This window comes from Netta rufina (assembly GCF_964035555.1).
Source record: "Netta rufina genome assembly, chromosome: 5".
In the NCBI taxonomy this organism is placed as follows: Eukaryota; Metazoa; Chordata; class Aves; order Anseriformes; family Anatidae; genus Netta; species Netta rufina.
Genome location: NC_140128.1, coordinates 11,589,417 through 11,612,328, shown reverse-complemented (window position 1 = coordinate 11,612,328; position 22,912 = coordinate 11,589,417). Strand labels below are relative to the sequence as shown.

The 22,912-nt window shown below is 44.4% G+C and overlaps 1 protein-coding gene across 1 annotated transcript; it reads right to left on the bottom strand.

Annotated features, from left to right (window-relative positions):
• Window positions 1-2,928: 2,928 nt before the first annotated feature.
• Window positions 2,929-21,516, bottom strand: LOC311210313 (acyl-CoA 6-desaturase-like; the record flags this gene model as incomplete). The annotated part of the gene is made up of 12 exons (XM_084288189.1): window positions 2,929-2,980; window positions 4,144-4,269; window positions 5,171-5,250; window positions 7,021-7,117; window positions 9,509-9,606; window positions 9,835-9,911; window positions 10,410-10,470; window positions 13,851-13,976; window positions 14,824-14,925; window positions 15,285-15,482; window positions 16,238-16,348; window positions 21,310-21,516. The coding sequence occupies 12 exons, from the start codon at window positions 21,514-21,516 to the stop codon at window positions 2,929-2,931; spliced, it is 1,335 nt and encodes a 444-aa protein (XP_084144315.1).
• Between the last annotated feature and the right edge of the window lie 1,396 nt (window positions 21,517-22,912).

The following is a 22,912-nucleotide window of genomic DNA, read 5'->3' as shown; positions in this document are numbered from 1 at the left end:
GAAACTGCAAAGGGAAGCTTACCCAGGAGGGCTGCAATTTGCCCTGGGGACAAAGCCATGCAAAGCCATGTGAAGTTTACATCCATCCACGGCCCAAGTTTGCAGTTTCAGTAAAACTTTTTGAACAGCTGTAGCTCAGATTTTACTTCAGTGCTTTTTACAATATTAACAAGGCAGATTTCCCCAGATTTCCTTTTTTTTTGTTTGTTTTGTTCAGGGGTCTATTTGATCTGATTAATAGATGGAGAACTTGTACATTAAGGTGCATATGTAGCAGTTTGACTTCCATGGTATTGGCTGTGATTTTTTTGGAGGGAGGGGAAGAAACTGCATGAGTAATGCTGCCAGAGAAGCTTTGCCTGAAATAGTCACCAGCTTCTTATGTTTTCACAAGGCAAACTTTCTGAACATATAAGTACAATGAATAAAAGCACAAACTGCTGGTTAAGAAGTGTTGGTGACCTGTTCTTTGCAGAGCAGACCCTTTTATCTTGCAACAGCAAGAACAATGCACGAGACTTGGAAGTCACTTCTGACTATAACTTTACACTTTTATTTTTATTATTATTTTATTTCTGGATTTGAACAACTGAACATTATTTTTTTTTATGAAAAGGGAATTTTTGAGGGTCTGAAAAAATCAAGTAGCAGGGAGAAGAGCTAGTATCAAGATCTATCCTGTCCCTCCTTTCTTCTCTTTTGTACCTTGCCCTAAGGTCTTGGGGTGTGGGGGGGGTAGGGGTGGGGGAGTCCATTTGCCTAAGGTTTTTCCTTAGGCAAATTTTTCTTCTGTAGACTTGCAGCATGGTTGCTCTCCCAGAACCTCTCAGGTTCTTTCAGCCGTCATCAGTTGTAGCTGCTGTCTGCTAGGCACTGTTAGGCCAGGCTGTTGGGTTGGAAGCACTTTGGATTTTTAGGAGCAAAACAGTCCTTCCAGCAGGCAGGTCAGAAGCCAAGCTGCTAAAGCAGCACTATTTACCTAGGCAGAGGTACAAATTCCCTGCAGGAACGTTTGTAGGTGTAAAAGAGCTAAAGGTTTCCCCAAGACGAAAGGCAAGATAGACAAAAGAGGACAGAGCTAAGGAGGAAGAGGCATCTCTACTCAGGAAACATCTGCTTTGGAAACAAGAACTGAATGAGCAAAAAAAAATACAAGCTATCAGAAAGACAAGCTGAGTGTTTAAAAGACTGCACCGCTGGCGAGACAGTGTGTTTGTGGTAGAGGCAGTGAGAGGCATTCAAGGAGTCAGAAACAAATGGACATGGTAAGGCAGCCTTAATTAAGCTAACCACAACTGCCTGCTACTGCCCGGCTGAGAGGTTACAGCATCCAGCAGGACGTGACTGGGTATGGTGTTAGAAAGAATTAGAAAAATTCCTCACATTCTGTTCAAGCTTTAGACACCAGCAAGGTGTTGTGCTAACTATTTGTGGTGACACTCAAGTGAGGGGTGACGAGAACATGAAGGTAAGCCCTTTACACACCTCAGGGATTAGGAGCTGGGTTAAGTTGCAGTCCTACCTATGAGTTTCCTTTCTGTAAGCACAGGAATCTCATCTCGTTCTCCAAAGTGGGAGGTGAGAACATGGTTTTGGAGGTGTCTGGCCACAGCCCTGGAGTTGTGTCTGTGTGTGCAGAACCTTGCTGATTCTGTGGGGCTTTATTAGCATGGAAGGACTTGATAGTGAGAATCGAGGTTCAGGATTGAATAAAATAATGACCTGTGCAAATAATTAACGTATCCCTGTATCACCAACACACCTTGGTCAATTCTGTTTTCATTCACATCCCCAGAGGGCCTGGGGGAGCAGGTCGAGTGGTTGGGCAGTTCCTTCTTGCTCTCAGGACGAGGACACGCAGTCCTGGCCTCTGACTAGCAGAAGCAGTCTTGGTGTATGTCAGGCAGGTGCAGACAGGCAGAACTGGGTGTTGAAGTACACTGCCCAGCTGCTCTTGCAGGTGAGAAGACCATTTGTGGTTCCACTGGAGCATTGGTGGCAATCAATAAGTTTTGTCTTATTTCCAGTTTGATTGTTTATGAGTAAATCGCTGACAATTATAATGCTCTGCTAGGCCTGGTGCTCATTAAAGGAAGAAAATAGACCCTCTACCAAAAGGAGATATTATACCACGTAAACCTAGAGGTTTTTCATGGACACTTACAAATAGGGCTAGTGATAAAAATACAGACACAGTCCTGTATTAAGCACCCTGACCGAAAGGTGCTGAGACGTTAATGGTTCAGGGTCAATATCACAGCTTTTACTGAAGTGCTGCTATAATTAGAGAAAGAAAGGCAGGAGAGGAAACAGAGAAACCAACAAAGGCACAGTAGGGCTCAGAGCAGGACTGAAAGCCGCACCATACAGCAGCTGCTGGTCCCCACGGAGTGTGATTCCTGCAGGCAGAGCTGGCAGGGAGCACAGCCCCCCTGAGCTCCTGTTGTGGTGGTGAGCACAGACTGTGTTATTTTGAAGTGAAACTCTCTTCCGAGTGCCTCTTTTGCACAAGCACGGATTAAAAAAAGGCACGAGGTGACACCCAACAAGTCATATGTGCCTGTAAGTCAGTGCTTGTGTGTTCTAGGTAGAGCCAGAATGAATCTTTAATGAAGAGAAGGTGGAGGGCAGATGGTAAATGCCCCCTTTTTAGGTCCTCCTCTCCAATCTACCCCAGCCTTCCACTCTGTGCAATGCAGGCACTGGGTCTCATCCTCTGAAGACTTATGCTGAGCATGTTTTAAATCTGTCTGGGTTTAACTAGCTGCCTGAGCTCATGCCAGTAGCAGTTCACAAGACAGGAAACTCCACTCAAACTGTGCACGTAGATACAGACTGAAATCTAGCAGTAAAAGACACGCGTGATTCCCCCCCTCACCACCCACCCCAGCCCTCCCGGTCACTCACACCCCCCATTAAGATTCATGTTCACTTATGGAGGTAAGCGTCCAGCCATAGATCTCCAGATTTCTTTAGGGACCTGTGGGAAGAATAAAAAGGAAGAGAAGTTTGCTTGGCTTGTGAATCTTGCCTCTGTTGTTTTGTTCCTACAAAGGATTAGTCTGTTACTAAATCTGGGCATGAATCCTTAGGATATTAAATGTCTTTTCTCAGTATATCAGCTATGGTAAGAGGAGCTAGCTGTTTTGGTGTTAAAAGTTTCAGACTCAAAGAGCAAGATCTTCAGGTGATGCCCCTTGTACCAGCTGTAGTTCCTCCTATTCCGGCTCTGTTGGGAGGGCAAGCAATTGCTGAGGTGCTTACTGTAAACTTGCATAGGAACGTGAACTCTGCCTTTTAGGGTGCTGGCTATAATCCCCCTGTGTCTCTGTGTTGGGTGGATTTTCCTGTGCTGATTGCACGATGGGGCCAAAGGAGGGTTGGGAACAGTTTTCAGCCCTTCTGCATTTTGGGGCCAATCTGCTTGGATTTGTATTTGCTTAGAATGGCTTTCTTGAGACTGACGACTTAGGGGAGGTCCATGGACAGCAGAATAGCTGCTTATATTCCGTGCCATGAATTATTCCCCCTGGGGTAATCGAGTCACAAACATGAACACAGCCTGCCTGAGGGTGGTCTATTAGACTGATCTTCACCTATACTCTTAGGGAACAGTCCTTTGCTGCTAGCACGGCTCAAATAGGAAATGGCATGGGCTGTAACCTGATTTATTCCCCTTTGATTCCTCAGTTTGCAGCCCGAAGATGTGCTGCCAGCTTCCAAAGGCAAGAATCACCAGCTATCAGAACAGCATTTAAAAAGGATAGAGTTTAAAAAGTCCCTATGAAATCAGTTTAGTGCTGATCTGATTGCTGGTTTCACCAAGTACTGTGACAGAAGCTGCTCTGGGGCTAGTTCTTTCTTCTCCCATGATGTTGTGAAGCAGCTTCCCAACTGCTGTCACCTGAGGCTGCTCCACTCTATCAGTGGAGCTGTGTCACTTCTGCTGAAAAAAAAAAACAACATTTCTGCAGGTGTTTATTGGATTGTGATATGAAGGTTATTGCCCTAGTGAAACCAGGTTACAAAATACTGTCATGCTGTCTTTAAAGGGTCTGTAGTGTCCTGAATTCTCTGTAGGAAAGTACCTAGGATGTTTATATAGCAAGGAATTGCAGGCTGCAGGAATTAAAAGGACCTTACCCAACTATGTCTACAAATGCTTTTCCAAGAGGCTTCTCTTCATATTGGACTCCGTACTTGGCACATAATGACTTCACCAAAGGTTTGACTTTCCAGAAATTGTGCCGTGGCATTGTTGGAAACAGGCTTGAATAGAGAGAGAAAACAAACATGAGAAAACTCTAGAGACTAATCCCAAGGGATGGGCATCTTTGTCTGCCTCCTCATAGGGGCTAATTAATAATGTCTCCTCCTCAAACTGTACAAGTAGACAAAAGAAAAAGAGGCAGAGAGATCCATGCTTTACAGTCCTCTGCTTCCAAGTAGCTCGTGAAAATTGAATGCATTCATTCTGCTGCTGTTGTGTCTCAGAACAAAGCTGTGTTCAAGAGAGAGAATGAAAGTCAATTTATGCAGAAGAGGACACAGCTGGAATGCGAGGGGAGCAGGAATGAGGAAAGAGCTGTCTGTTTCCTTTGGGCAGAACTCATTTTCTTGCCAGATTGGATAGTCAGTGAACTTCTTTTCCATCCCTGGAAGCTTGTGGAACTGAGGAACAGGTATTAGAATCTGGGATCACCTTGCCCTGTACTTTTCAATGAAGATTTCCTAAGCTGGCTTCCAAAACAGTCAGCTTTACCCTAGAAGGCATCTCTTTTATATTTTGATTTGTCACTGGTAATGGGAAGACAAGGCATGGCACTGGTTTTAATCTTTCCTGAAACCTGGTGCTCAGCAGTGTATGCAGTCCTACACAGGTGCCTCTAGCTATGAAACATTGAAGACCTTTTAGTCAGGGTGAGGAAATCTCTGAAATGGATATGAAAGTTCAAGTAGTTAGCTTAGGATACAAGTCCAAAGCATCTATATCTTGTCCAGGCCCTGCTTTTACCATGAAGGGTTGTAGCAGGTGATCTCTGGGCCCTTAAAACCTGGATTTTTCTACAATTCTGTCCCATCTCACATGTCTTTAGCAGAGTTTTCCCTGCCTCAAGTTCAGTGTTGTGACAATCTGGTAATGACCAAATGATGCTGGGTCCATACTCACTGGTGCTCAATTTGAAAATTCAGGTGCCCGGTGAACCAGTCGTTGAAAAAGGACTGCTCGATGTTGCAAGTGGCTGCCAGCTGCGAAGGCAAGAAAGCAGCAGTGAATATTAGTGAAGCCTCGCCCTGAAATCAGCACAAAGCTCCTCTTCTCTGTGCCAGGTAAGAGAATGAAATGTGTCTTACCCCACTGCTGAGCTGTCAGAGCGCAGAAGGCTGCCCTTCTGAGCTACCTGATCGCAGCAAGGGCAGCTTTAATCCTCCTTCAGGGATTGCTGTCAGCTGTCGTGCTGACAGTGCCTTTACAGGTTTGAACAGTGGTCAAAGGACAGGGAAAGAGTCCCATTTGGTGACACATCAGCCCAACTAGAGGCTCCTAAATCTCAGCCTATCTAGTTGAAGATCAGATGGTTAAAAACTTTACCAAGATGGGAAATTGAGGAAGAAAAACCACAGAGACGCAGGAAGCCTCCTTTCCCCATCCCATCTGGTTATCGTCCAGTGTGCTTTAAGTGTAAGATCTCAATAATAGAGAAATATTTCTTAGCTACCCCTGCTATTATAAAAATATATTTGATTGCAAAGTTAGGTAGTCTTAAAATCCTCTTGGACTTCTAACTGGCTAAACTGTGATTGCTACACGGTTACCACAGGAAATGTATTTTTCCCATCCCTGAAGTTGTCATAAAATTGTGTCAGTGTCAAAAAGGTCTAAGAGGCATCTGGACAGACTGGGCTGATGGGCCAAGGCCTACGGGATGAGGTTTAACAAGGCCAAGTGCTGGGTCCTGCACCTGGGGCACAACAACCCCAAGCAGCGCTACAGGCTGAGAGATGAGTGGTTGGAAAGCTGCCAGGCAGAGAAGGACCTGGGAGTATTGGTTGATAGTCAGCTGAATATGAGCCAGCAGTGTGCTCAGGTAGCCAAGAAGGCCAACGGCATCCTGGCTTGCAACAGAAGCAGTGTGGCCAGCAGGACCTGGGAGGTGATTGTCCCCCTGTACTCGGCTCTGGTGAGGCCACACCTCGAGTACTGTGTTCAGTTTTGGGCCCCTCGCTACAAGAAGGACATCGAGGTGCTCAAAAGAGTATTCTATTATTCTGTAATTCTATGAAATTGCCTGGCAGACTTTGAAAGCCCGTGTTCAAGACCCCACTAACAACCACAATTACTACTTATACTGGTTAACGTGAGGTTATTTCTTCTCCCAGCTCAGTTATACAAAACTCATATAGCCAGTGTCAAAGTTACTGTCACTGTCCTCTGGGGCTGAATGGGACTTGGTCTACTACAGGTAAGAGGTATACTTTCAGTGCATTTATCTTACTAGGCGATAAAGAGATTCAGAAAACAGCTGGTTTTTATTCCAGTCCTTATTCCCTCAGAAAACTATAAACTTTAGAAATATACTGAGGTCTCTCTTCAACTGGGGTTGATGTATTTTCAGCACATTGATTTTCAGCAGCCAAAGATAGCGTTTAGCATTAACTGTTGATTTTCATTGAGGCTCTTCTATTTGCTCGTGTGTGCCTACAAATACCACGGGAAGGTCAAATCATTCTTGGACCTGATCCTGCCTCAAATGAAAAAGAACAACAAAGAAATCTTTTGATTGTCAAAGTTAAAACAGAAGTCTGGGCTTCCATGTCTTGAATCAGCATTACTGACTCTGGGAGAAGAACTTTACGGGACAGGTCATGGATAGAGACTGTGCACTAGTATTTTGTATATTTTTTGTGGGGGAGACTACTTGGGAATAGTGGTAATCCATCCATTGTTTTGAGTAAATTTCTAATCCAGTTTGGGGGGAGTGGAGTCAGAGATCTTGTTTTTCCCTCCCAGTTAGTTACCTGGGAGCTGAGCCAATCTTTGTGTTTCTCAGAATCAATTTCCATTGGAATGTGATTCATCTGGGTGACCCACACAAACCAGTGACTCTCCAGAAACCTTTAGAAACAAACAGAGAAAAAGCACAACAGTTGATATTGCAGACCAGGATCTCAGGTAATCTGGGGTTTATAGGGAGCAACAGGAGATGCTGCATGTGAGGAAAGTCTTACTCCAAGGTATGGAAGTAAACAACCCTCTACCTAGGGAAACTACAGAGAATCACTTCTGCAATGAATATCTGTCTTTGTAACTCTGGGACTAATGCAATTATGATTACCTTTGCAGAAGGACATTCTACTGAGCTATCCCTCTCCTTTCTCAGAAACAGATTGATCTTTCTTGCTAATTTTGCCTTTCTGTGAGTAAGGATGATCCAAGTACTTGAAAGCAAAACAACCGAGCCCTCATTAGAAGTTCTCTGAACTGTTTTTATTTTTCCAGTTGCTTGCTGGATACAGATTATTTTTAAAATCCACCTGCCCATTGGTGTTAACTTTATCATACTGGGGGTCCCACCTTTGCTCTCTGTATCTTTACTGTAATTCTGAAGTCTGACCTGGGCTGGCAATCACTTTGAAGTGGCTTATTTGTTGCTTATGGTATTAAAACTGCATTTTTAGCCCTCGTAGAACAGTCTGCAGCAATGCACTTTATCCAATGCAGGTTTTCTATGTTGAGACTGAGATGTATGCAAGGTAGTTATCCAGGAGCATCTTTGTTCTAGTCTTTAGGCTTGATTTCTAAAGTAGCAGATGATCTGAATCTCTGCTTTCACCAGCAGTAATTGCATATAATCACAGACTGGAGTAAGCTAATTAAAGAGTGGTTTCGGAAATGTTTTGAAGTCTGGATTTTGATGGGTATTTGTTTTTCCTCAGTATTTTAGTCTAGCTTCTAGAGGATGAATGAGACTGCTTATGTCATGCATCAGCTATTTAGAACAATCTCAACTTTCAACAAACTACTTGTGTCTAGGGTCAAAAGAAAACTAGATGTTTTTGTTTAACTTTATACCTTAAATATTTTGATTGAAAGTGAAGACCCTCCTTACGTATCCTTATTTCTCTGAGCAATGGGAGAGCTGAGTACAAAGGAACATTGTTCCCTAAAGCTCCTGGGGCTCTCCTCTTCCTGACTCAAGTATAACAGAGCTATTATTAACAGGGAACTATCTCCTGATGAATCTTCATGATTAATTAGAAACAATTTTGCAAGGGGAATATTTGCCTTGTTGCATTTTTAGCTTAATCAAAACATTAACATTTTTGAAATAATAGGTCAGTTGTTGTCAATTTGTCAGCTTGATTCCAGACCAAAGATGTTGGCTATGCATTTACACGGATATATATCTTCTGTAGTTCCCATTTTTCTTTGGACTGAAGTGGTTTGAGGCTATGAAAACTTAAGTCATGAACAGTGACATTATTTTTTTTTGAGGCAAATCTCCATGTTTTGTGAAGGTTTCTGTGCATCTGTTGCTATTTCTTTGTACTCTACATTTATTTATATGTTTATTTAGATAATATTTTTCATTGTGATGAAATGCTTTCCTAAAACTAATGCTGGCTGTGGGACTAAATGCCTTTCTTTGGTACTAGCCAGAAAAGCTGCAGATATCACATACAAGACAGAAATATGTATTCGGTGCTGCTACCTGGAATAGCGTAACCATCCAGTGAGTAAGCCTCCAAAGCCCTGCCATGCCTGATTCATTTTGGCAGCTCATGCTTGTAGTTCATGTTTTTGTGCCTCTCACAGAATTTTCCATTCATTAATCATACAGCAGTAATCAAATTAATACTCTTGCTGTACTAAGAGCAGCTCTTCATGAGGTCTGCTAATGATAAATGGCCAGAAGACCAGTCAAAAATCAAGATACGCAACAAGCACTTCTCCACAGATATACTGAGAGGTGAGAGGCTGCTTTGGAGGGGTCGGACTGGAGTGTAGGGACAGAAACACTGATCTGTGGTGTGAAACAGCTTTCGGAGGCCATGGCCTCTGTGTAGAAGCAATGATGTTTGCATGTAATGTACAGGCCATGCATTTTCCTCCACTGGGAGAAATGGTGCTCAGGAGGGCTCATGAATTACCTTCCCAGTGAGCTGGAAAGAGGGAGGCTCGAGGCACTTTGTCCAGCTTTAGACAATGTGGAAAATGCATGGAAGTGTTGGAATCAGGCATCATGGGGAATGAGGAAAGAAAGAAGCATCCTTGCTGAACCATCACAAGTGCTGAGCACCAGCTCCAGCTCTGCGGAGAGGAAACAGCACTGGGGGACAATATGGGGAATGTGAAGCAGTGAGAAAACCCAGGATAACGCACAGTGAGGTAAATGACTGCAAAAAACCTAAATGGGGAAGGTATGGGGCCCATAGCAGAGCTGAGACTTGCTCAGCCCAACGCTGGAGGGAGGGGAGAGCAGCAGGGAGCTCCTGTATCTCCTACCTGACAAAAGTGAGGAGAGACAGGGATCCCAGAACGCCATAGAATGGGATGTATGTGATGAAATAGCGCATGTAGTAGCTGAAGGCCCAGGCTAGGTCCTAGGGGAAGACAGAAAAATCAGGCATCTCTTAGCCTATTTCATACAGCATGGCTCTGCTGGTAACGGTGAGGACATTGGGAAATTAGCAGTAAAGTGTGATCCCTTCACACCCTCCCTTTGCCAGGTCTCTTTGTGGTGGAGAGATGTCTGGCCTCTCTCCCTGCTCAAGTGTAATTTCCTATGAGCCAGCTGGACCCCACAAACATTGACAAAACATTTCACTCACCGCCCAGAACCTGCGCTTGATCATGGTTGAGATGATTTGGATTTGGAAATACACGGGGATGAGCAGAGGTGGGAAGACTGCAAAGCAAAGGGAAATATTTTGGACATCAGAGAGACAGAAAAGCACATGACATGAGAGTGACCCAGTGATTTAGGGACTGTTTCAAGGGAAGTCCGAGCACTGGTAATGGAGGTGATGTACTGGTGATGGGGGCAGTTGCCTTTCGGTGAAGAAAGGAGGCTCTGGTTCACAAGTGTTCATCTTGACGTATCAAAGAGCATCAACAGACCACATGCAGTCATTACATTGAGCCCCTCACACAGAGATTACTTCCCAGTCTCAATTGCTTGCTTAGCTGGCAACGTGAAAGACACTTGCATATCAGTGAGAAATTCCCAGCTGATTTAGAGACCTGCACAGGTAGACCATTAATGAGACTGGAGGTCTTGGGAAGGGCAAGACGAGTTGAGACTTCAACGAGTTGCTCTGCTAACACAGGAGGGGCTGGAAAGTTCAACAGACTTTCAGTTCCCCTCACCAAAGGGAAAAAGGAGGAGCACGGTGAAGATACTCACTGAGGAAGAAGTACTCATGCTGGTGGTTGTAAGGCAGGTACTTCAGCTTCTTCTTGCCATACTGCAAGACACGGATAAGAAAGCTCAGTCTCGGACTATGACCCCCACATGTAAGAGAAGATTCCCTGCAATGCTTCTTTATTGTCTGGAGAGTTCTGACCGAACTCCCACAGCAGGAAAGCTGGGAAGTGTTTTGCTATGGTTAAATATCATGACCTCATAATTGTGCTATGTGTAAATTCCTTTTTAAAGCCTTCTGTCTTGATGTTCAGATAATTTCTTTTTGTGCGCCTGGGGGCATTTTCGTGCATTTCTACACCTTCTGCCATGCCTGCAGCTGTGCTAAGACCTGCTATTATCTTTGTTATTATCAACACAAATTTTATGCATAGAGAAATATGACCTTAGGTAAGTCATTATGCAGGATACCAATGGCAGAGCAAGGCAGTGAACCTTGGTTAGTCTTCCATGCAGATGTCCTTCACTGATCCATTTTGGCTTCTGCAGCCATCAGCCCCATGAGCCCTGGTGGCTTGTAAAACCTTACTTTACGAGCAGTGGGAAAACCAGTGTGGCCCTTTGCTCATGTGACAATAATTCAAATGGGTATGTTTAAATCTACAATGTCTGCATCACTGGTTTGATATGGTAAGATTTACAGTGTTGTCACTGAGAGAGGTTCTGCACTGATTGCTGGTTAGTGTGGTTCAGCTATGGACAGCAGATGCAGAGAAGCTCCCCCAAAGGCAGGTTTAGACCTTTGTTGCATTCTTGCAGGTGCCCATTTCTCTTCAGTGAAAACAAGGAGCCAAGAGCACCTGGTCTCCTAACTGTATCTTCTTACATAGAGCTACACAGAAGTATCTTTTTTTTGAGCTCTAACAATGTTGATACAAGGAGCTAATTTGCTGTGAACTCACAGTTTTTGCTTCCAGCGTAGCAACTTGCAGTGAGTGTAAGTCTCGTAGCACCAATAAATAAGCTGTAGCACATGGAACTTAGGGCAGTGCACTCAGGTGCCTGCACCCTGTAATGGGTTGTACTAGAAGTCTGCTGCAATCAGGAGATTACTGGTATCAGTGGATTTTGGAAGTGAAGATATACTGCTACAAAGAGCAGCAGGAAAACAAATATGTAACAGATTAAGTCTGAACAGCCATGGCTGACCGAAGAGGAATTGAATTTCTCCTTATAGTTCCTAGTGAACAGCTGCAACTGTCTCATTAAACTTCATGATGGGATGTTCTGGTTATACAGTAGAAAGAGCTTCCTGGTAATCCTGAGGGTTGAGCGTGGGACTGGAGAGCCCAGTGAATTTCCAGTGTGCTTGCTGGTCAGAGCAGACTGAAAGAACAGGGATTATAAACAGTCCTCTTTCCACTTGTACTACATCTCCAAAGCCAAGGTTGTGGTGACCTCCTGGCCAATTTGAAGCAACACAGCTGATTGTTCCCTGAGTGTGTGTGCAGATATCTGTATAACTGCCCCCTCAGATGTTTCTGACAGATCCTGTGCTGCTTCTATTTTTTGGGTTTGTCCTCTGATATGCATTGCCCTTGTGGGTCTCCTGCACAGGGAGGCCCTAAGAGTTTTGCCTGCTGTCCTCAGACCATAAGTCACCTGAACTGTGTTATTTTCTAGCAGAGTTCCCCGCTGTTTTTATTTTATTTTTGGCCTCTGACTTGCTTTCCCCATTGCTTCCCTCTCCACTTGTCAGTTCCTTCCCCCTGAGCTGATCACCAGCTCTGTGATGTCCATTCATCTCCATTCTGTTTTCCTCTGTCTCTCTACTCGGTCTATTCATGGCCACTAAAATTTTGTAGCCTGCAGGAAATAGTGGCTAAACTTTGGGCAGTATAAGATTACTGAAAAGGAATTCACTGTGCTCTGAGCTCTAAAAGGCAGTGTGCTTTGGATCATGTAGAAAAGGATTATGTGCAAGTGTGAGAGAATATTGAGATAAGCTGACACTAACCTAACATTTCAGATGTATGAGAGAGACCTAGTTTTCCTTGTTATTACAAATGCCTACATCTTCAGTTCTTCCTTTAAGTGTTAGAATCACGGTCTACTTTAAAAAACAGTTTTCAGGCACAGCATTTTCCAATGGGATGTACCAATACAGTGAAGAGCTTAATACTGATTTACATGCTCTAGATACTGGCTTTTGTATACTCCAGAGGTCTTCCATTTTAATCATATGCAAGAGACCTTTCTGCATCCTAAATTCTGTGTGTGCAAGACATTCTCTGTACATGACCATACACCAGCACGTGTGTCCCCAGCATATGTCTGGGGTTACTTTCTTAATAGGGTAAAAGCTGAGAAAGCATTAGGTTTTTTCATTTTATATTTCCCTGGGTTGGTGTTGGTTTTGTTTTAGGTAGAAATGCTCTTTTTTAAAGACCAATGGCTTATTTTCTTTGTGTAGGTTTTTGTAAAATAGACAGTAAGTATTTTGGCTCTAGGAATGGACAGGTGGAATCAAAATACCTTAACATGGCCTGTTATTCAGTGGGCAGCATGTTGGTACATAGTGTAAGAAAACAGTTCTAGCTGATGACTGCAGTAACCTAGAGTAACCCAACGAGTTCACATTTGGTCTGGTCCTGACCCCATTTTTTGGGTAAAATATAAAATTCAGGGTTAGATGATGTCTGAAGATCTCCACAGTGAGGTAAGAGTGTGATCATTTGTGACTAGCTTCTACCAGCAGAAACTTTGCATATACTTTACCTGTTCAAATCAGATCAGCTTTGGTGGCTTACACCCTCAGATCAAGTCAAAATCTCCACAGATTGTGCTTCAAGTAGAAGAAGGAAAAAAAGAAAAAGAAAAAAAGAATAGAAAAAAGGAAAAAAAAAAAAAAGCAGGAGGAAATTTCTGTGTGTATGCAAGCAATACAATATTCCTGCACATGCATGGCAAAGGCTCCAGTGGAGAGGACATTGTCAAGATAATCTGGAGCACAACTGGGGTAATATTGGAAGATATTTTCTGTGGAAATGGAAGATCAGTTTTGAAATATTCTTGATGAAGTACTGAGAAACACCACATTTTCCCCTTATGTTGATATTTCAGTACAGCAGAATGAAGTTTTCTTTAGCAGAGTTCTACATTCTTTATGGTCCCATCTTCAAGGCTTTTCCCAACCTATCCCCAAATATTTTTTCCTGTGATCAATATAGGAAATGGATAGGGAACTATACAGTCAATCCTGCTCTTCAACCCAAGGTTTAGGAGGGTATAAAGGCCAAACTCCTGTCAGACACTGACAGACGAAGTCCCTGGGAGAAGCATGTCCTTTTTCAGCATTGCTGGAAGTCTTGACTACATAAGTCATGTCCAGCAACGTTCACAAATTCCTGTTTTTTGCATGAGCATTCTCTGAAGCCCTTTGGGATAATAGTTTTCCACTTTTTTTCCCCCACTTTGCCTTACCTCAACAGGCTGTGTTTCTCCAAGGACAAAAACATGCAGCATGTTCACATCTGGGTCTTTCTTGAATATGTTGGGCTTGGCGTGGTGTTGGAAGTGACGATGGTTCCACCAGTTGGCAGAGGCGCCCTGGGCAGATACAGGGAGTTAATCCACAGTTCCTCTAGTGGTAGTTGCATTAAAACAGTGCAACTCTGTGCCCAAACTAATATTTGCTTTTGTAATAGCAGTGGGCGGCTGTGGTGGCAGTTACTATGAGACTGCTGGTTTCAGAGGGCCCGTGCCAGCTATGCCAGACTGCTTTGCCCTCACTAAAGATCACATAATTTGAAAGAACAGGCCATAAAGCTACACTCGGTGACTTGCATCTCACAATGTCTTCCTACAAGTGAGGTTTCTGGTAATAGCTGAATGGTAGGCTATTTCCACTTGGTGCCTTACTGACTGTTGCTGCTGCTTTCCCTCTATTGAGCAGGAGGAGCCAGGCAATGCAAAGTAGGTTTGGGAGAATGGGCAAAGGTATGTCCTACCCTGCTTAAGTTTCTACTGCAAGTGGGTGCTGAAATGCTTGTCTGCTTTGGACCTTGCCCATGATTGAATTCTGATGATACCTGGAATGAATGGGATATATCAGGACGGGACACTTAAAAAATACTGAAGCTTAGTGGGAAGTAAGTGGAAAATATGACAGGGTGTTAAAACAGTGTTTTATGCAATTTAATGAGCTCTGTCCTCAGCTGCTATAAATTAGAGCAGTTCTACTGAGGTTGGTGGAATCGCTGTGTTCTGTAACAGCTGTAGTTGTGCCCTCATATCTCTAGCTTCTATGCAGCAGCTCCATGTGCAATTGCTCACTGGCTTCTCCTCTCTGCATCTGCTCCCCATGGAAAGGCTGAGAGCTGCAGTTTCCTGCTTTGATGCAGTCAAAGCGACTGCAGCTATTTCCACAGTGCCCTGTGTCCCCAGTGACCTTTACCTTCAGGTGTCCAATCACAAACTTGTGGACGAGGTGGTTCCAGGAAGACTTCTTGAAGACAGACAGGTGTCCAAAGTCATGTTGCAGCCACCCTGCCTGGGCCTGGGATGATGGAAAATAAATCAGATAAGTGTTTGAATGTTGGCAGGCTCAGTGCTGAGACCACATCCCTTGGGAGCCTAAGTGCTCAACCACCCTCTCAGTGAAGAACCTTTTCCTAATATCCAGCCTGAGGTGTTATAGATGGTCTTCAGGGAGAAGAGATCAGTGCCTCCATCTCCTGGAGAATGAAAGGTGCAAGGGGCAAGAAAAATGTGTGATGCAAAAGCACCAGGGGCAGCCAGAAGGCACCATGGGGGCAGATGTGAATGTTTTTCCTAGTTCCTAGGTCTAACAAGAAAAGTTCAGTGCACGTTGACCTCCTTGAGTACCCGGTATGCTCTGTGCCTACTGCTTCTTACCTGAGAAGTTGCAAGGATGAAGGCAAGGAGGAGAGTTGTGATCCACCCGGTGCCGAAGTATGAAACCATTAGCCAAGCCAAAGCTTCCAGTGCAATGATATGGGCCAAGTAAAGAGAGAAGAACAAAGGGCTTGCTCTGAATAAATTCATGTCCTCTGCTGTCTTCCTCAGGGTCCGGAAATCCTCCACCAGCTGGGGCTGCAAATGGACACGTAAGACACAGCATGCAGCGTGTGAGTAAGTCTGAATGTGTCCAGGGAAGGCTCCATCCTAAGGACCTTGGCTGTTTCTTGCTTTGGTTGGCTACCCCAGAAGTAAGGAAGTACTAATCTCCATATTCACACTGCTTTCTAGCTTTTCATAGCACTTTCCTATGAATCAACACCCTGGCTGGCCTCAGCCTGGGTCCTGACCTTTTGCACCCTGAGCTAGGAGAATTCTGTGAATCAGCAGCACTACCTTGCTATGTCGTCATACCTGTTGATGACTCTAGTCTGAATGAACTATACAAGTATTAGAGAGCTGGAGAATGAAAGAATTCAGTCCTATTACTTAAGCATAATTCCAGACCTTCTGTGATGAGCACCTAAGGGCTGGCTGAAGGATATGGGATGGATGGAAAAGGTACTTGTTGGGTTGCTCCTTCTTAAGCACACCCACTGAAATGGGACATCTGTTTCACCTCACCCATGAGTACCTATTGCTGTGCCACTCATGGCACAAACACCTGTACAGAAGTCTTAATGTTTCAGCTCCCTCTCACACACATTTTTATCCATGCACATTGCTGCACAGAGGTGTTCAGCTGCTTTCTCTTTTTCTGCAGCTGCCTGTACTGAAGACACCTTTACAATCTGTCTGATATTTTTTCCACATCTTGGAGAACATCCTGAGAGGGGAAAAAAATGCTGGAGTATGCCCACAATAAACCCCAGCTCAGAAAAAGTACTCACATTTTTGTCTCGATCTTGGCTGGGTTCCCCTGGAGCAAGCTCTCCAATCAGTAATGGCTTGAGAAACTTTTGCACCAAGGTGGGATTGATATGGAAGGCCTGGAATGCATCCTGGAACAGAAATGTGAGTAAATGTGAGATTCAGGACTAGCTGGACTGACTTCCATCTCTGGGATCCAACGTAGTACTGCTACTAGAGAAGATTTCTGCTAGAGGCTGCTGGATTTACTTACCTGGTAGAAAGTAAACAGCGAGAACTGGGATGCTATCTAGGCAGATGGAGAAAGGCACCTCAGGAAACTTCCTAAGCACCTAAATACCTAAGTCCTGCTAATTCCCTTGGAAGGCAGGCCAGTAGGAGTTTGTGCAAATCCCCTCTAGGATATAAATACCCTTTGAAAGTCTGCTGCATGGAGGCAATTCAAGAGAGGACGTTTTTAGAGTGTGTTTGATTTGGTGTTCACCTAGAGCATACGGCAAAGTGGAAGAGAATGAATTTGTCTAATAGATCACTATAGGTTTTGGTTTTACTGAACAAGCTCTTTGGTATACCCTCAAGGGTATTGATAATAAGTGCAGGTCCTTTTGGACCAAAATCAGAAGAAAAAAAAAAAAGAAGCTTCACCCTATCAAGGTACTGTTATGTATTATTTTTAATTCCTTTTCTTCGTATCTAAATTTTCTAAAATTGACCATCTCAGACCCTGATTATTCCATGCAACATCATTTATGAATCTGGTGCACTAACTATATCTTTTTTTCTCTATTCCTTCCTCATTCCATATCTTTTTGTGTATCTGTGTCTGCAGATACCTGATGAGAACATATGTTTGATGTATCTGCTGCTAGTGAAGTCTTGCACATTCCTCATTTCACATGGCTTGAATTTTAACCCCAAAGGGGTTAAATTTTTTGGGGGGCTTCAATTTTAACCCCAAAGGTAGTAGTAGGGACAGAAAGTTCACCAATGATGATCTCCTTTTCTCATTGTATTGCAATCCCTATATTGTTAATTTTATGAGTAAGGGAAGTACAACTGGATTATGGTCAAAAACAGAAGTCAGAAGTACCATGCTTTAGCCTTTCTTCTTCTGTCCCATTTTCTAACCAAGGACCAGCTAAAATCTCACCTCTTGTTCTGAATGGGAAAGGCAGATTGTAAAGTGCTCATTGTGTCTAGCTGACCTTCCTGTGAGCTGAATCCCACTGATAGGCCAGCTGTGGTGTTTGTAATTACCACCAGCAACTTTGGTTCCAAAGTCCTCTGAAACTTTCAGCTTATTCCAAGATTTAGGATTGAGCCTCAAAGTAATACTTGGACCATAGACATTTCACTGTAAGAGGCAGGAGAGTGAAAGCTGGTCTCTGCCATTTAGCTTGAAGTTAAAGAAATAATATATGAGAAGAGAATCAACAGAAGGATGGGAAGAACTTTTTTTTTTTTTTTTTTATTAGTGTATATGTATGTATAAATATTAATAAAGATTACAAAAGCTTAAAAATGCCAGAGGCTATGAGGGAAGATGCAAAAAGGAGAAAAAATGTCATTACAGCAGATGGGGGAGGCAAACTGAAATGCACTGGACTTTTCTAGTTACTCTCAGCTCAGCTCTCATGACATTGCTAAGTGTCCAAACTATCCCATTCGGAAACAATTTCAGAAACAAAGCGTTATCTGTTATCACGGGGGAAAATTTGGATCGGTTTGCCCTGTTCTACTGGTAAAACTTATCCCAATTTCAAGCATGAGTGGGACCAGTGCTTTCTGATTGCATTATGTTATTTATTGGTGTTACCTTATTGGTGCCAAAATGAAGGTAAAACTCCAGGGCCAGCAAAGCTGTTACTGCAGTTTCCTTGGTATATTTTGGTATATTTCCTTGGTATTGAGTTTCCCTGGTATAATTTGCAGAAGGTGTGAAAGAGGAGGGAAGACCAGAAAGAGTGGGGAAGTGAGTATCTGACTATACCTGCTGCAAGGTTGTACCATTTTGAGGCGAAAAATATGACAGGTAAAAAAAAAAAAAAAAAAAAAAGGTGAAGGGTGAAGAGGGAGAGGGTGAACACTGAGGAAGCACTGAAGAATGTTCTCAATATTGTTCAAGTTAATGGGGGAAAGCCATCCTTGGAGGTCTGGCTGGCTACCTCCTTACCTCCATGATGGAGATCACTCAGGTTTATGTAGTGTTAATGGCAAGGTGACTCAGAACAGCAGCTTCTGCCTCGCTGCCCAGAAGGTATTTCTGTTCACCTAAGGCTTCCATGGCAGCAGCACATCTGTTTTCTAAACATGCTCTGTCATGACTTTTCTGGGGAGAGGTCTCTTCCATCTCCGAACCCTTCTTCCTTGGTTGGTTGAAAAGTAAAGGTTGAAACTGGTCAGAGATGTAAGCATGCATGTCAGAGCACAGTTCTTACTTAAAACTATATACTACTGGTCTTCTACTTCACTGCCATCTTGAGCTTATTCCATGAAGAAAGTGATGTTAGTAGGAAAGCTTCACCTTCACTGGGGGTAGCTGTAAAATAATACACATATCACTGGCATGGGTATAGGATGAGATTTTTCAGTATAGTCTCCAAGCAGGAAAGAGAATAACATATCCTAATACTCCTACCATCATCAGGCAGAAAGATATGGTGAAGGAAGAATTGCTTTTTGATTGGCTATATCTCAGGTGTCTCCTTTACAAATAGGTTTTGAAATTTGTAATTGTCCTCAAACCTGTATTGGAGGAGATAGAGAGCAAAAGGTGGAAGATACACTCTGGAAAATGCCACGTGATATTTACATCTGACCTCTCAGTTTGGTGGTCTATTGTCCAGGTAAGCTGATGTGTCTTCTGGGAAGTGGGAATTATCCCAGCTGCTTTTTGTGAAAAAAGCTTTACTTTATTGAGGTATGAGCTGTACATAAGCACTGAAGTACTCAGTGCAGTCAATGCAAAGACATTCTTTCACATCCTTGAACATTCCTAAAACAGATGCTGGAAGGTGTCTGCTCATATTCTAAGCCTTGTTCATTTACTGAAAGCAATTGTGCATAATGTGATGCCAGAGCATGTTCTCCCAGACTGGTGTGCTTCAGCAGTATCCTAAAGTATGGCCTAAAATGAACGAATGCCCAATATTGTTAGTACTTGCAGGGAAAATTCATGTGTAAGCTAGCCTGGGCACTCTTGACCTGATCAACATCAGCTGAACATGCTGAGCATAAAAGCTGTCATGGAGCTTTTCAGTCAGCTATCTTGTGAACATCCTGAAATGAATTAGCTCACACATCACCAACCAAGTTATTTTAGAGCAGCCCCAGCGTGGGTGTAGAGTTCAGTGAGTCTGTTTGTGGGCAGTCCGTGATAGATTGATACACCTGATCCTACAGGGTATTGGTAAAAGATAAATGGAGAAGTAGCTGAAGTTCCTTTGGTGCACCTGTGCTGGACTGTAGGTCCTAACTGCATGTGATGCTAAGGGGAATTCCAGAAAGGTGAAAGCCATTAAAGAACTAGGAATGCAAACATGTTGAACTGAGTTTTTATCATTGCCTTTTCCTCCTCTTAAGCTCTTCCATTTGTGATGTCTTGCAACTCAAAATGAAACTTGTTAGTAAAGCCTTGACAGACTCAAGGACAAGGATTTCTCACTCTGAATGTGAGATTTTTTTTTTGGTATTAAAATGTGATTCACCATAGGAAAGTTGGAATCCAGATACCAATTCCATTTTAGTGCTCGGGATGGAAGGGACAATTTCAGAGCACTCTTAAGACCACGTCTTCTTGGAGTATGCTCTGAGCATAGTGAGATGCAAGGTACTCTGGAGAGGTGGTAGAGGAAGCTAGAAGGACCAGCAGTAGTAGACTCACAAATCTGATTCAGTTTCCCTTGCAAAGATCAGAGACAAATACACTAGCAGATGATTTTTGGTTTCTAGTGGAGGTATTAAAGTGCATTCTTGGGGACAGGAGCCCAGCTCCTCTGATTTTAGCAGTCCCTGCACTTATGCAGCCCAGAGAAAATCCTCACCCAGCTACTTCTTTTGGAGGGAGAAAGCTTTTCATTCAGAGGTTTTACTGGAAGGGGACAGGAACACCAAAATGCATCTCAGTGCTTTAAGGAAACCAGTGGAAAATAACCACAAACCTCAGACAGATGGAGAAGGAAAGGAAAATGTTAGTAATTCTTGCCGATTAATTCTGTCACATGCACAGCCTCCTTCTTGATAAAAGTGTTAAGAGACGTGGCAGATACACAGTTAAAGTTACAGCTTGATCCCTTCTGCTGCTTACCATGCCCATGGAAAAGCTCTGAGGCAGCTTAAATTTATTAACTCTGGGCTGGTGCTGGGGGTGAGGACACGCTCCCTGTATGCGCTTCTGAAGTAGGTGGCTTTGGGAGAAACTGCAGACAACACTTTCTGAAACACTTTGTTCCTTTTTTTTTGTTTTTAAAAGTTGCTGAAACAAGCCAGCTATGAAGCGTAGGAGCAGCTGTAGCAGCAGCAAACTTTTTTTTTTTTTTTTTGCCCTGTAGAAACCTGCAACAACATTTTCTCGAGAATTCTCCACAGGGAAAAGGCTAAAAAGCTCCTTGTTTTAAAGCCTCAAGCTCACCCTGTCCAACAGAAGCATCTTTGAAACGCGGGCTGGACTCTTTTAACCCTTTCTTGTGTTTGTTTTCGGTGTAGCTCGCGTAACTACGCCCTGGAGAGGGGGAGACTGGGGACACTTGGATTACGAAGCGTCGAAAGACAGCACAGACAAGAAACAAAGACAAGCAGCAGGGCTTAAGCAGAGCCGAGCAGTTTTTACCAACCCACTCTTCCAGATGTTATTGCCCATGGCTGAAGGGAGCTGGCTGCCCAGGCTTTGCATGGATGCGCGCCGAGCGCTTTGCTCCTCGGTGCTAGAGCAGAGCTGAGCTGCAGGTGGTAGAGAGCTGGGGGAGAGGGAGGCTGTGCAAAAAATAATAATAATAATAATCTCGTTCTCAGTAACCCTGAGGATGGCAGTGACCTGTCAGAGGCTGCTGGCGAAGCCTGGAGGCAGCCCCGCGTGTGTCCGTGCGCTCCTTACCGTGGCATCTTCCCCGGCGCAGTGGCTGATGACTCGGTGGCCCCCCGGGTGCCTGTGAGCCCACTGGGTGACATTGTACACCTTGCGCTCTATCACCAGCCACTTGTCCGTCCTCAGGTTGTGCTTCTGGATCTCCTCCCAGGTGTAGAGGGGGATCTGCGCCTTGCACTCCCCCGACTCCTCGCCTTTCTCCCCCCCTTTCCCCATGGGGCCGGCTGCTTCTTTGTCTTCTGGCCGAGCGGGGGGGACCTGGCCGCGCTGCCCTCGCTCGCTTTCGCTCAGCTGCTCCCCTGCCCTCTCCCTTTCCTTGCGCTCATGTCCTCCCTTCTCTTTGTCTCTCGGCTCTGGAGCCGGCTCGGAAGTGCCCCCTAGGCTAATTTTCCCGGCGCTGATGTACTTTCACCTCGCACACAGCCCCGCTCCGTGGGAAGCTCGGCCCATTCCCCCCCCGCTCCCGCACCCCCCGCACCCCCCGCGTCCTCCTGCATTCAGTACCGGTGAGGTTTCCCCCGGCATCAGCAGAGCTCCTGCACCAATCCCGGCCCTCCCGAGCCCGAGCAGGTCCCTGCCATTGGTCTCGGCCGATCTTTCGAAGGGCAAAGCCGGCAGCCGGCCAGGCTGCGCCGCCAGCCCGCGGGGGTGCGACTTGCGCCGGGGGGCGAGCAGTGCTGGGGCAGGCACCCCCTCTTCCCCTCCCCGTAACTCCCCTTTTTTCCCCCATTTTTCTTCTTTTTTTTTGTCTTGTTTTCTTTTCATCAGGACTTTGGCTGCTGCTTTAGAAAGCATTTTTTCCCCCTCCTCCTCTTTTTTCTTTTTTTTTCTTCTCTCCGAGAATCACTGCCTTACTTCTCAGCTAGCGCTGCACTTCAAAAGGGGATGTTTGATATCGGTGTCCTGCCCGAAATTTACATCGTTTCGCTCTGCCCTGCAGACTCAGAGGCTGTCAGGCTCCACAGTTCCTTCCATCACACAAGACCTGCTTGTTCTGCTCACAACGGCTCAGCTAAGGATCCCCCGCTCAGGGCGATGCTTTATTCACAGGGGAGAAAGCGCAGCCTTTTCCTTGCCGTGGGGCACTCTATGCTAAAATAATCCTTGTCGTTAGGTTATGCAAGGCGTTGCAGTGCAGGAGCAAAAACAATGGGCCAGCGTTTTCGCTGATGCCTATCTCACATCTGGGGATATCTGTGGCTGCTCTCCAGGGCAAGGCAGTCATGATCTGCAGCTTTCCTGGCACTAAGTATCCTTACTTGTGGCTGTTTGCTTTAGTAAGTGGAAGGTTTATTATTCCTTTCTCTAGAGGCTCTAGCTGTTCTTAAGCAGACTTCCTACATGAGCTGTTCAAACGTTTTAGTCTACAGATTGCCCCCCTTGAGTTAAGAGAATAGAAGTGTTTTTCTGCCCTATGATCAGATCTTAGGACAAGAGCAAGGCTGGGTTCAGTGGCTTGGACCTTCGTTTGTCTTGTGTTTCAGTAGTCCTGTGTCTGCAAAAGTAGGGGGGGAAAAACATTTGGTAAACTATCAAATGTTTTAAATTCTATGTATTTATTTACTCTTTAGCCATCTACTCCACATCTCTGCTGAAAGAAGGAGCTTATACA